General features: G+C 35.9%; 1 protein-coding gene across 1 annotated transcript; it reads right to left on the reverse strand.

The window, feature by feature from the left end:
- Window positions 1-577: 577 nt before the first annotated feature.
- LOC139899917 (uncharacterized) lies at window positions 578-1,066 on the reverse strand. Its single transcript, XM_071882744.1, has one exon. It carries the CDS (start codon window positions 1,064-1,066, stop codon window positions 578-580), a length of 489 nt encoding a protein of 162 aa, XP_071738845.1.
- Window positions 1,067-15,786: the final 14,720 nt, after the last annotated feature.

The following is a 15,786-nucleotide window of genomic DNA, read 5'->3' on the forward strand; positions in this document are numbered from 1 at the left end:
TGGAGCGTAAACAACAAATAATATGTAAGTGTGCGTTTTATGGCTGCAAGGTAACCCTAAAAGGTTATTAAAATCCGATCGGGCCAAATAGAAACCGGGTTTGACCCATCTAATTAAAAAAAAAAAACGGGCAGAAAAACAAACAGCGCCGCTGCGCGGCGCGCGGATGGTTGCGCGGCGCGTCGTATTATATAAGTGTGGCGCGGGGTGCAGAAAACTGAGCGGGGTGCCATATAGAGCACTTTTAATTCCGACAAAAACTCGCGCGGGGCGCAAAATACGGAGCGGCTCTCCATTTGTGGTTATTTTGATTTCGAGAGTAAATGGAGCGGGGCGCAACTTTCTTGCACGGGGCGCCGTTTAGCTGTGTAAAACTCATTTTTTTCAAAACTTCGGGCCCTAAATCACTTAATATGGAGCAGAGCGCAATCAAATGGAGCGGAGCGCCACCCCCTGGAAAATACTTTTTAATATTTAACTTAGCCAAATTCATAACCCGATGATCATTTTGCACAAATCAAACTAGTAAACATAAAAATATACAAAACTCTACAACAAAGTAACATAACCATGATTATCACGCATCGTTAGAGGTAAAGATGAATTTAACCTCATCGTCCACCTCTTGTGGTCCATCGACATAGTGTTTAATTCGATGACCGTTCACTTTAAACTCTTCCCCTTTTGAATTAACCAAATCAACCGTCCCATGGGGAAATACCTTACGAACAACAAATGGTCCCGACCACTTCGATTTCAACTTTCCGGGAAACAAACAAAAACGTGAATTGAAAAGAAGCACACGATCTCCTTCCTTAAATTCCTTAGGATCTTTCAAATGATTATCGTGCCACTTCTTCGTCCTTTCCTTACTAATCAACGAATTTTCATAAGCCTCGAGCCTTAAGTCTTCCAACTCATTCAATTGGCTCAAACGAAGGCGACCCGCCTCCTTAAGATTAAGATTGCTCGTTTTGAGAGCCCAAAAAGCTTTGTGTTCTATCTCCACGGGGAGATGACACGCTTTACCATAGAGTAAACGAAAAGGAGTGGTTCCGGTTGGCATTTTGTACGCCGTTCTAAATGCCCATAAGGCATCATCAAATTTGAACGACCACTCCTTAGGATTAGAACCAATTGTTTTTTCAAGAATCCTCTTTAAAGCTCGGTTGGTGTTTTCGACTTGCCCATTCCTTTGAGGATGGTAGGATGTAGAAACTTTATGGGTTACCCCATATCATTTCAACACCTTTTCAAGTTGGGCATTGCAAAAGTGAGTTACCCGATCACTAATTAAAGCTTTCGGCACACCAAATCGAGAAAAGAGTTGTTTAAGAAATGAAACAACAACTCGTGCATCATTAGTGGGCAAAGCTTGCGCTTCGACCCATTTTGAGACATAATCGATGACAACGAGAATGTAGAGCTTATTATTAAATTTTGAAAACGGGCCCATGAAGTCAATCCCCCATATATCAAAAACCTCGCAAACTTAAATGACATTGAGGCATCTCATCTCGTTGGGTGATTTGACCCGCCCATTGGCATGAATCGCACGATTGACATATTTGGTGGGCATCCTTGAAGACAGTAGGCTAATAGAAACCGGCCTCATAGACTTTTTGTCCCGTAACTTGGGGACCATAATGCCCACCCGTAGGCCCATGATGACATTGGATAAGAATGCGCGTGCAATCATCTCCGAAAATGCATCGGCGAATCATCCCATCGGGACATCGCCTAAAGAGATAAGGATCCTCCTAGAAATAGTACTTGAGGTCACTAAAGAATTTCTTCCTTTTGTGATGTGACCAACCTTTCTCCAAGAATCTCCCAACAAGGTAGTTAGAAATATCCACATACCATGGCTCGTCCACTTTGTTCACCTTCATGAGATACTCGTTGGGAAAATCATCATGAATACTCGACTCATGAAGGACTTCGAGATTTGGATTCTCGAGTCTAGAGAAATGGTCGGCCGTAAGATTCTCCGCACCTTTCTTATCCCGGATCTCGATGTTGAATTCTTGAAAAAGCAAGATCCATCTAAGCAGTCGAGGTTTGGCATCCGGTTTCGAAAATAGGTACTTTAGAGCAGAATGGTCCATAAAACAATAGTCTTAGACAAGACTAAATAGGACTAAAACTTATCGAACGAAAAGACCACCGCAAGGAGCTCCTTTTCAGTGGTAGTGTATGTAGTGACCCGAACTCTTCCATGTTTATATATATTAAATGAAATTGTTATTTACATGATTAAGTGTTTTCAACATGTTAAGCAATTAAACTTGTTAAGACTTGATTAATTGAAATAGGTTTCATATAGACAATTGACCACCCAAGTTGACCGGTGATTAACGAACGTTAAAACTTGTAAAAACTATATGAGGACATATATATGGATATATATATAGTTAACATGATATTATGATAATTAAGTATCTCATTAGGTATTTTAACAATGAGTTATATACATAAAAATGAGACTATTGAATTAAGAAACTCGAAAACGATATATATATATATATATATATATATATATATAACGATTATCGTTATAACAACGTCTTACTAAATACATATGAATCATATTAAGATATTGATACACTATGTTTAATCATGATAAATGATAAGTAAACATGTCATTAAGTGTATTAACAATGAACTACATATGTAAAAACAAGACTTCTAACTTAATGATTTCGAAACGAGACATATATGTAACGATTATCGTTGTAACAACATTTAACTGTATATATATCATACTAAGATATATTAATATATCATAATATCATGATAATGTAATAATTTAACATCTCATTAGATATAATAAACAATGGGTTAACAACATTTAACAAGATCGTTAACTTAAAGGTTTCAAAACAACACTTACATGTAACGACTAACGATGACTTAACGACTCAGTTAAAATGTATATACATGTAGTGTTTTAATATGTATTCATGCTCTTTTGAAAGACTACAATACACTTATCAAAGTACTTCTACTTAACAAAAATGCTTACAATTACATCCTCGTTCATTTTCATCAACAATTCTACTAATATGCACCCGTATTCGTACTCGTACAATACCCAGCTTCTAAATGTATTTACTATTAGTATATACACTCTAATGATCAGATCTTAGCAGCCCTTGTGAGTCACCTAACACATGTGGGAATCATTATTTGGCAACTGGCATGAAATATCTAACAAAACAACAAAGTAATGGAGCCTATATTTGACTCCATATTCACGCCTCATTACACCTACCACAAACACACTTTGATTTCCATTTTTATGCATCAAATTACTCTCTCTAAATTACTCTATTAATGTTCTAAGTGTTCTTCATCATTTCCTTCATAATCTAGCTCAATCTAGGTAACCTAGATCAACATACAAAAATAACTACTCAAGAACAAACCAACAACACTTCCAAGTTTGCTAGCTTACTTTCAATCTTGCAAATCCATTTCAAGTGATCATCCAATCTGAAGAAATCTTTCTTATTTATAGTAATATATCTTTCTAATTCAAGGTAATACTCATACTCAAACTTTTATTCAATTTCTATAACTATAACAATCTTATTTCGAGTGGAAATCTTACTTGAACTTGTTTTCGTGTTATGATTTTGCTTCAAGAACTCTCAAGCCATCCAAGGATCCTTTGAAGCTAGATCTATTTTTCTCATTTCCAGTAGGTTTATCCACAAAATTTGAGGTAGTAATGATGTTCATAACATCATTCGAATAATATATATAAAACTATCTTATTCGAAGGTTTAAACTTGTAATCACTAGAACATAGTTTAGTTAATTCTAAACTTGTTCGCAAACAAAATTTAATCCTTCTAACTTGACTTTTAAAACCAAATAGACACATGTTCTATATCTATATGATATGCTAACTTAATTATTTAAAACCTGAAAACACGAAAAACACCGTAAAACCGGATATACACCGTCGTAGTAACACTGCGGGCTGTTTTGGGTTAGTTAATTAAAAACTATGATAAACTTTGATTTAAAAGTTGTTCTTATGGGAGAATGATTTTTATTATGAACATGAAACTATATCCAAAAATCATGGTTAAACTCAAAGTGGAAGTATGTTTTCCAAAATGGTCATCTAGACGTCGTTCTTTCGACTGAAATGACTACCTTTATAAAAATAACTTGTAATCTGTATTTATGACTATAAACTTATACTTTTTATGTTTAGATTCATAAACTTAAGTTCAATATGAAACCATAGCAACTTGAATCACTCAAAACGGATTTAAAACGAAGAAGTTATGGGTAAAACAAGATTGGATAATTTTGCTTGTTGTAGCTACGTGAAAATTGGTAACAAATCTATCAAAATCATATCCTAGCTAACTTATATTGTATAATACATATATTCTAATATATTATGTAATCTTGGGATACCATAGACACGTATATAAATGTTTTGACATATCATATCGACCCATGTATATATATTATTTGGAACAACCATAGACACTCTATATGCAGTAATGTTTGAGTTAGCTATACAGGGTTGAGGTTGATTCCAAAAATATATATACTTTGAGTTGTGATCTAGCCTGAGACGTGTATACACTGGGTCGTGGATTGATTCAAGATAATATATCGATTTATTTCTGTACATCTAACTGTGGACAACTAGTTGTAGGTTACTAACGAGGACAGCTGACTTAATAAACTCAAATTATTAAAACGTAATAAAAAATGTTGTAAATATATTTTGAACATACTTTGATATATATGTACATATTTGTTATAGGTTTTTGAATCGACCAGTGGCTAAGTCTTACTTCCCGACGAAGTAAAAATCTGTGAAAGTGAGTTATAGTCCCACTTTTAAAATCTAATATTTTGGGATGAGAATACATATAGTTTTATAAATGTTTTATGAAATAGACACAAGTAAATGAAACTACATTATATGGGTGAATGATCGAAGCCGAATATGCCCCTTTTTCTTGGTAGCCTAAGAATTAGTAAACCGATCTACTAATTGACGCGAATCCTAAAGATATATCTATTGGGCCTAACGAACCCCATCCAAAGTACCGGATGCTTTAGTACTTCGAATTCGTTTTTATCATGTCCCAAGGATTTCCCTATGCATCTTGTTAATATCGGTTACCAGGTGTTCACCATATGAATGATTTTTATCTCTATGTATGAGATGTATATTGAAATATGAAATCTTGTGGTCTATTATTACGATTTGATAAATATATAGGTTAAACCTATAACTCACCAACATTTCTATTGACGTTTAAAGCATGTTTATTCTCAGGTGATTATTAAGAGCTTCCGCTGTTGCATGCTAAAATATGGACAAGATTTGGTGTCAGCATGCTTGTATAATATTGTTTAAAACTGCATTCGAGATTTACTTTGTTGTAACATTTTAATATTGTAAACCAATATGTATTGGTAGTGTGTAAGTGTGATATTTTAGATTATCATTTCTGGATAATCTAGGTGGTGTCCTTTTAACCTTGTCAATAAAATAAAGGTTATGGTTTGTTTTAAAAATGAATGCAGTCTTTGAAAAACGTCTCATATAGAGGTCAAAACCTCGCAACGAAATCAATTAATATGGAACGGTTATAATCAATATGAACGGGACATTTCAGTTGGTATCAGAGTGTTGGTCTTAGAGAACCAGAAAATATGCATTAGTATGTCTTATCGAGTTTGTTAGGATGCATTAGTGAGTCTGGACTTCGACCGTGTTTCTTTAAAAATGATTGCTTAATATTTTTTGTTGGAAACTACAAATTGTAACATGTAAATATTATGTGATATATTAATCTCGTAACTTGTTTGATATTGTGTGATAGATGTCTACCTCTAATACAAATCCCATCGACTCACCTAATAATAATGTAGAGTCGAATACATTTTGGGAAGATTCACAAATTCCCGAAGAGGAACCGGAAGAGGAGGAACCGGAAGAAGAAGAGGTTTCGGAGGAAGAAATATTGATACCTACAGTAAATCGATTAAATAAAAGAAAATCCTCAACCAACGGACCAAAGTTAAAAATGGTCAATGGTGTTTCCGCCGAGGAAGCAAAATATTGGAAGATTACCAATTTTCTGATGAATCGGATCCTGATGAGGATTCCGATGATGTTATATAAATTACCTCGACCCAATTTAATAAAGCAAAAGAAAATAATAAGGGAAAAGATATAAAAATAGAGAAACCTGATTCCAAACCCGATGAACTTTATATGTATCGGCAACATCCGTATTTCCTAAAATGTAACAATAACCCGGGAACCTCTAAACCACCAAGTTTTTCTAAACCATTGTGGAAAACGACAGTTCGTATTAGAGGAACACCATATATCCCTAGAAAATTAGGAAAATGAACCAAATCCGAAGAAGAAGAAACCAATGATTCAGATTAGAGGGTTGTAATCATGTTGTGTATTATATGTATTATAGTGTGCTTGTACTTTTATGTTCTATGTGAAAATTGCTTGTATTGTTTGTTAGTTATCTCTTACGAATCTAATTCTTGTCTATTTTATAGTATAAAAACAAAATGGACGTTAAGGGTAGACAATCGCATATTTTAGAAGACCTACCAGAGGATATGATTGAGGAAATCTTGTCTAGAGTCGGTCAGAATTCATCAGCACAATTAGTTATGGCGAAATTAACTTGTCAAACATTTGAAAGACTTTCCAGAAATGCCTTAGTTTATAAAAGGCTTTCCTTTGATTGGTGGGGTATATCACATTGGGGAGACCGTAAGTTACGCAGTGTTTTCTTTAAAGCGTTAAATGCGGGGAACCCAAATGCAATTTTATGCTACGGGTTAAGAACCTATTTTGACTCAACATATCCCAACATAGGATTTCGTGAGTTAGAAAGAGCTTCTAACATGCAACATAAATAAGCATGTTAAGCTTACGGGTTAGTGATATTCGCTTCTTACCAAAGTGAGAAAAAGAACATCGAATTACAACTTTTAAATAAAACCTTCCCACAAGTGACGGATTCAGTAGTTGGGGTGAGAAACAAGGTTTTTAGATTATTACGGGGCTGTTGGACATTACGAAACCCTCGTCCTTTTGACGACATTACAACATGCTGCCTAGCCAATGGTCATAACGATTACTTTCCACAAGATCAAGAATGGGAAGTCGTCTTAGTAAAACCAGAATGCATGACTTGTTTCTGGACTTATGAATTACGTGTTTTTATTGCCTTTGCTAAACAACTTGCGTATTAACTAGGATTATTGTCACAACTATTTTTTATCATAGTGATTGTGTGCTATATTTCATGTTATATGTATAATAGCGGTATTGTAAGTTTGTAAATCTTTGTATAAAGGTTCGAATGCGAAATATTATTATAATCAGTTTTTTTTCATATAGAATTGTAGTAGTTGAATTGTATATTAGCTATTAAGTTTGAACTTAACGTGTAGGTACTACCCGAATTAAAACTATAAAACACTAATATGAAGAAAAATCTTTTATAAATGATTTCATACTATGCTACGAAATACTATTGACTACTCTTAAAATTCTATATGATTAACTTAATTCTTTTGGGCTATTTTTGAAGGAAATGGCACCGACGACTCGTCAGAATTTGAACATGAGCGAGGAAGACTTCCGTGTTTTCCTTGCAGCAAACATAGCCACAGTACAGGCTGCAATACAAAATAACAATAACTCTGGATCTAGCAGTGGAACTAATTCCACAAGAAATCGTGCAGGATGCTCCTACAAAAAATTCACTGCGTGCAAACCTTTGGAATTTGATGGAACTGAAGGACCAATTGGATTGAAACGGTGGACCGAGAAAGTCGAATCGGTGTTTGCCATAAGTAAGTGTACTGAAGAGGATAAAGTTAAGTACGCTACGCATTCCTTCACAGGTACTGCATTAACGTGGTGGAACACCTATCTTGAACAGGTAGGACAAAATGCTACTTACGCATTACCGTGGTCGGCATTCAAACAATTGATGAACGAGCAGTACCGTCCTAGAAACGAAGTCAATAAGCTCAAGGTAGAGCTTAGAGTGTTACGAATACAAGGGTTCGACATTACCACATATGAATGACGATTCACAGAGTTGTGCCTATTGTGTCCGGGAACGTTCGAAGATGAAGAAGAGAAGATCGACGCGTTTATAAAAGGGTTACCAGTAAGGATTCAAGAAGATGTGAGTTCACACGAGCCCGCTTCCACACAAAAGGCAAGTCGAATGGCTCATAAACTCATAAATCAGATTGAGGGAAGAATTAAAGAGCAGGCGGCCGAAGAAGCCAACACGAAACAACTCAAGAGGAAGTGGGAGGAAAACGGTGACAAGAATCACCAGTACAACAACAATAACAATTACAACCACAATCGTAACAACTATCCCAACAACCGCAACAACAATCACAACAATAACTGCAATCCTAACAATAACTACAATAAATGTCCCAACAACAATAACAACTACAACAACCGTTTCAACAACAATAACAATCCCAACAACAACCTCAATAACAACAACGGCAACAAAAACCAAAATCAGACATGTCATACGTGTGAAGAAAATCACCCGGGGTTTTACACGACATTTTGCAACAGGTGTAAAAGAAATGGTCATAGCGCGACAAAGTGTGAGTTCTACGGACCAAGGTTTTACAGAACTAAAGGAACAAATAGTGTCGGAACAAGTAATGCCGGAACGAATAGTGTCGGAGCAAGTAATACCAACGCTGTTTGTTATAAATGTGGAAAACCAGGCCACATTATTAGAAATTGCCAGAAACAAGGGAATACTAATGGGCAGGGCCGCGGAGGAGTTTTCAATATTAATGCGGCAGAAGCACAGGAAGACCCGGAGCTTGTTACGGGTACGTTTCTTATTGACGATAAATCTGCTTATGTTTTATTTGATTCGGTGTGGATAGAAGCTATATGAGTAGAGATTTTTGTGCAAAATTAAGTTGCCCATTGACGCCTTTGGATAGTAAATTTTTACTCGAATTAGCAAATGGTAAATTAGTTTCAGCAGATAATATATGTCAGGATAGAGAAATTAAACTGGGGATGAAACGTTTAAAATTGATTTAATACCAGTCGAGTTAGGGAGTTTTGATGTAATAATTGGCATGGACTGGTTGAAAAAGGTGAGAGCAGAGGTCGTTTGTTACAAAAATGCGATTCGCATTATGCGTGAAAAAGGAAAACCTTTAATGGTGTACGAAGAAAAGAACAACGTGAAATTAAATCTTATTAGTAGTTTGAAGGCGTAAAAATTAATAAGAAAAGGTTGTTACGTCATTCTAGCACACATCGAGGAAGTTAAACCTGAAGAAAAGAACATCAGTGATGTTCCCGTCGCAAAAGAATTTCCCGATGTATTTTCAAAAGAATTACCAGGATTACCCCCACATCGATCCGTTGAATTTCAAATAGACCTTGTACCAGGAGCTGCACCAATAGCTTGTGCTCCATACAGACTCGCACCCAGCAAAATGAAAGAATTACAAAGTCAGTTACAGGAACTTTTAGAGAGTGGTTTCATTCGACCAAGCACATCACCGTGGGGAGCTCCTGTTTTATTTGTCAAGAAGAAGAATGGTTCATTTAGATTGTGTATCGACTACCGAGAGTTGAACAAACTTACCATCAAAAACCGTTACCCACTACCGAGAATCGACGACTTATTTGATCAACTACAAGGTTCGTCGGTTTATTCGAAGATTGATTTACGTTCTGGGTATCATCAAATACGGGTGAAGGAGGATGATATTCCAAAGACTGCTTTTAGGACACGTTACGGTCATTATGAGTTTATGGATATGCCGTTTGGGTTGACTAACGCACCAGCTGTTTTCATAGACCTCATGAACCTAGTGTGTGGACCATACCTTGACAAGTTTGTCATTGTTTTCATCGATGACATACTTATTTACTCAAAAAATGACCAAGAGCACGAAGAACATTTGAGAAAAGTGCTAGAGTTGTTAAGGAAAGAAAAACTGTACGCTAAGTTTTCAAAGTGTGCATTTTGGTTGGAAGAAGTTCAATTCCTCGGACACATAGTGAACAAAGAAGGTATTCAGGTGGATCCAGCAAAGATTGAAATCGTTGAAAAATGGGAAACCCCAAAAACTCTGAAACACATACGCCAATTTTTAGGGCTAGCTGGTTATTACAGGAGATTCATCCAAGATTTTTCCAAAATAGCAAAACCCTTGACTGCATTAACGCATAAAGGGAAGAAATTTGAATGGAAGGATGAACAAGAGAAAGCGTTTCAATTGTTAAAGAAAAAGTTAACAACGGCACCTATATTGTCATTACCTAAAGGGAATGATGATTTTGTGATATATTGTGATGCCTCAAAGCAAGGTCTCGATTGTGTATTAATGCAACGAACGAAAGTAATTGCTTATGCGTCTAGACAATTGAAGATTCACGAGCAGAATTATACGACGCATGATTTGGAATTAGGCGCGGTTCTTTTTGCATTAAATACTTGGAGGCACTACTTATATGGGGTCAAAAGTATTATATATACCGACCACAAAAGTCTTCAACACATATTTAATCAGAGACAACTGAACATGAGGCAGCGCAGGTGGATTGAATTGTTGAATGATTACTACTTTGAGATTTGTTACTACCCGGGGAAGGCAAATGTGGTAGCCGACACCTTGAGCAGAAAGGATAGAGAACCCATTCGAGTAAAAGCTATGAATATAATGATTCACACTAACCTTACTACTCAAATAAAGGAGGCGCAACAAGGAGTTTTAAAAGAGGGAAACTTAAAGGATGAAATACCCAAAGGATCGGAGAAGCATCTTAACATTCAGGAAGACAGAACCCGGTATAGGGCTGAAAGAATTTGGGTACCAAAATTTGGAGATATGAGAGAAATGGTACTTAGAGAAGCTCATAAAACCAGATACTCAATACATCCTGGAACGAGAAATATGTACAAGGATCTCAAGAAACATTTTTGGTGGCCGAGTATGAAAGCTGATGTTGCTAAATACGTAGGAGAATGTTTGACGTGTTCTAAGGTCAAAGCTGAGCATCAGAAACCATCAGGTCTACTTCAATAACTCAAAATCCCGGAATGGAAATGGGAAAACATTACCATGGATTTCATCACTAAATTGCCAAAGACTGCAAGTGGTTTTGATACTATTTGGGTAATAGTTGATCGTCTCACTAAATCAGCACACTTCCTGCCAATAAGAGAAGATGACAAGATGGAGAAGTTAGCACGACTATATTTGAAGGAAGTCATCTCCAGACATGGAATACCAATCTCTATTATCTCTGATAGAGATGACAGATTTATTTCAAGATTCTGGCAGACATTACAGCAAGCATTAGGAACTCGTCTAGACATGAGTACTGCCTATCATCCACAAACTGATGGTCAGAGTGAAAGGATGATACAAATGCTTGAAGACATGCTACGAGCATGTGTTATTGATTTCGAAAACGGTTGGGATCGACACCTTCCGTTAGCAGAATTTTTCCACAACAACAGCTACCATTCAAGCATTGAGATGGCGCCGTTTGAAGCACTTTATGGTAGAAAGTGCAGGTCTCCAATTTATTGGAGTGAAGTGGGGGATAGACAGATTACGGGTCCGGAGATAATACAAGAAACTACCGAGAAGATCATCCAAATTCAACAAAGGTTGAAAACCGCCCAAAGTCGACAAAAGAGCTACGCTGACATTAAAAAAGATATAGAATTCGAAATTGGAGAGATGGTCATGCTTAAAGTTGCACCTTGGAAAGGTGTTGTTTGATTTGGTAAACGAGGGAAATTAAATCCAAGGCATATTAGACCATTCAAGATTATTGATCGTGTCGGACCAGTAGCTTACCGACTTGAGTTACCTCAACAACTCGCGGCTGTACATAACACTTTCCACGTCTCGAATTTGAAGAAATGTTTTACTAAAGAAGATCTCATTATTCCATTAGACGAAATCCAAATCAACAAAAAACTTCAATTCATCGAAGAACCCGTCGAAATAATGGATCGTGAGGTTAAAAGACTTAAGCAAAACAAGATACCAATTGTTAAGGTTCGATGGAATGGTCGTAGAGGACCCGAGTTCACCTGGGAATGAGAAGATCAGATGAAGGAGAAATACCCGCACTTATTTCCAGAAGATACGTCAACACCTCCAACTGCTTAAAATTTTGGGACGAAATTTATTTAACGGGTAGGTACTGTAGTGACCCGAACTCTTCCATGTTAATATATATTAAATGAAATTGTTATTTACATGATTAAGTGTTTCCAACATATTAAGCAATCAAACTTGTTAAGACTTGATTAATTGAAATAGGTTTCATATAGACAATTGACCACCCAAGTTGACCGGTGATTCACGAACGTTAAAACTTGTAAAAACTATATGAGGACATATATATGGATATTTATATATATATATATATATATATATATATATATATATATATATATATATATATATATATATATATATATATATATATATATATATATATATATATATATGTATATATATAGTTAACATGATATTATGATAAGTAAGTATCTCATTAGGTATTTTAACAATGAGTTATATACATAAAAATGAGACTATTGAATTAAGAAACTCGAAAACGATATATATAACGATTATCGTTATAACAACGTCTTACTAAATACATATGAATCATATTAATACATTGGTACACTATGTTTAATCATGATAAATGATAAGTAAACATGTCATTAAGTGTATTAACAATGAACTACATATCTAAAAACAAGACTTCTAACTTAATGATTTCGAAACGAGACATATATGTAACGATTATCGTTGTAACAACATTTAACTGTATATATATCATACTAAGATATATTAATATATCATAATATCATGATAATGTAATAATTTAACATCTAATTAGATATAATAAACAATGGGTTAACAACATTTAACAAGATCATTAACTTAAAGGTTTCAAAACAACACTTACATGTAACGACTAACGATGACTTAACGACTCAGTTAAAATGTATATACATGTAGTGTTTTAATATGTATTCATACACTTTTGAAAGACTTCAAGACACTTATCAAAGTACTTCTACTTAACAAAAATGCTTAAAATTACATCCTCGTTCATTTTCATCAACAATTCTACTCATATGCACCCGTATTCGTACTCGTACAATACCCAGCTTCTAAATGTATTTACTATTGGTATATACACTCCAATGATCAGCTTCATAATCTAGCTCAATCTAGGTAACCTAGATCAACATACAAAAACAACTGCACAAGAACACACCAACAACACTTCCAAGTTTGCTAGCTTCCTTTCAATCTTGCAAATCCATTTCAAGTGATCATTCAATCTCAAGAAATCTTTCTTATTTACAGTAGGTTTATCCACAAAACTTGAGGTAGTAATGATGTTCATAACATCAATCGAATGATATATATAAAACTATCTTATTTCGAAGGTTTAAACTTGTAATCACTAGAACATAGTTTAGTTAATTCTAAACTTGTTCACAAACAAAATTTAATTAAAACAACCCAACCCGTATTAAAACCGGCCCATAAAAATTTTCCTTTTAATACACGTTAAATAATACTTTAGGTCCCATTACACAATTTCCAAAACGTATTTTTATCAAAGTAAGTTCAACGAACTTAAAGACATACATTAATAGATTAAACTCGTTAATACAATGATACGTTAATTAAATCATAAACCGGTTATAATCATTATGACCCGACTAGTTACGTTTACACAAAACTGAGCATGGTGATTTGGGACTACGCTACCCAAATCCTAATCAAGTACAAAAGCAGATCTTCTAAAGCAACCTAGCCAAGATCTCTAATCCCCAAGCTTACCCGAGCCGCAAAGCGCGCGAACCTATAAAAATATCAACAACGAGACGGTAAGCTAATGCTTAGTGAATGATAATATAGTACATACATATATATGTATAAAATGGACACGCCACACAAAAGTCAAATACCGCATACCGAAGCATCCAAGTATAAGGCAACTACACTAAGCATACCGTACGATCTCTAAGCACAAGCTAAAGATATCAACAAAGTATAAGTTAGTTCACCAACAACAAGGTGAACAACGCCAATGAGCTACACCCGGAGGGTTAGCTACATCACAACAATACAACAATATACGTATACAATATTTAACATGCTAAACAATATCCAACAACATAATATGGTTAACCATAACGCTATGGTGCTACCGGCACGTGGTTCACACCATACGCATTTGAGTCTCACTCTTTTATAGTGCTACCGGCACGTGGTTCACACTTCGACGCTACCGGCACGTGGTTCACGCTCATTTTATAGTGCTACCGGCACGTGGTTCACACTCGATGCTACCGGCACGTGGTTCACATCATTATATTTATAGTGCTACCGGCACATGGTTCACACTGGATGCTACCGGCACGTGGTTCACATCATTATATTTATAGTGCTACCGGCACGTGGTTCACACTCGATGCTACCGGCACGTGGTTCACATCTTATCGCACACATGTTATGGCACTACCGGCTCGATGGTTCATGCCATAACACCCACAAATAGATATGCCATATACACGTACGTATAAATACTCCACTCACAATATTAACCCTTCGCCATTGGGGTTATATAATCCACATCACACGCCCATGTGATAACGTACACACAAAGTGTGCACCTCGACAAAGGTGGTCAACCAAAATGCACAAGGGTGCCAATTGGACCTATACACAAGTCCATCAATCCACCTATATGTGAAGTGAGCTCTATGACCGAGAACCACTTCACCCGATCCGCACCCATCCTACACATACATATGCACATAGGATATTAACACTCACCTTAAGCCTTGATGAATGCAACCAAGTAATCCACAACATGCCAATGGAAAGTACCTATTCCATTAACACAAATACAACAACACAATTAGGGTGGATTTACAAATCGACCCAAATTGTTAAATAGTGCAATTTCGACCCAAATGCACTTCCAAGCTCAAATCGCGCCAAAACTAGCCAATGATCACTAACACAAGTGACAATGGTCCTAATATACCAATTAAACCCAAGCATAGGCATTAAATACCAATCTTGCCCAATATGACACCTTAACCCTAATTTGACCCATTTCAAAATTAGTTAACCAAAATACACCCAAAGTGGTTCCAACACTTCTATAATCACTAATACTAGTGATTACAAGCTACATACAAGCCTTAAACATGGTTAAATCATTAACCAACCCAAAACTCACCAACATCAACAATAACTAGTTACAATTACCCATTTCACCTCCTAAATGGGTTTTACAACTAACTAGCTCAAAACCCTAAACTTGAATATCAAATTACAAAGATGAAATTCGGATTTGAGACTTACCAATACCACCAAAATGATGCCGTTAACGAGATGAACAACTTTAACACTTGAGGTTTGACCCGAAACAACCTCCTTCTTCTCCAAATGGAGTTCTCTCTCTCTAAAACTCTCCTCTCTCTCTAGGGTTTGAAGGTGAAAGTGTTTTTGAGTGAAAATGAGGATAATATGAGCCTTGAATCAGTCTTATGGCTTTAGAACCGGCCATAAGTGAATTTACCAAAACACCCTCAAAAGATTCCATTAAAATGGGTTAATAATGTCATTACAGAGACATTTGTCGCGTTTCGCGACACCAATACGCGACACACAACACTCAAACGC

Source organism: Rutidosis leptorrhynchoides, chromosome 1 (assembly GCF_046630445.1).
Source record: "Rutidosis leptorrhynchoides isolate AG116_Rl617_1_P2 chromosome 1, CSIRO_AGI_Rlap_v1, whole genome shotgun sequence".
Lineage (NCBI taxonomy): Eukaryota > Viridiplantae > Streptophyta > Magnoliopsida > Asterales > Asteraceae > Rutidosis > Rutidosis leptorrhynchoides.

Coding starts and splice junctions, on each gene's coding strand:
- LOC139899917 (XM_071882744.1), bottom strand. CDS start 1,066: ATGCCAACCGGAACCACTCCTTTTCGTTTACTCTATGGTAAAGCGTGT.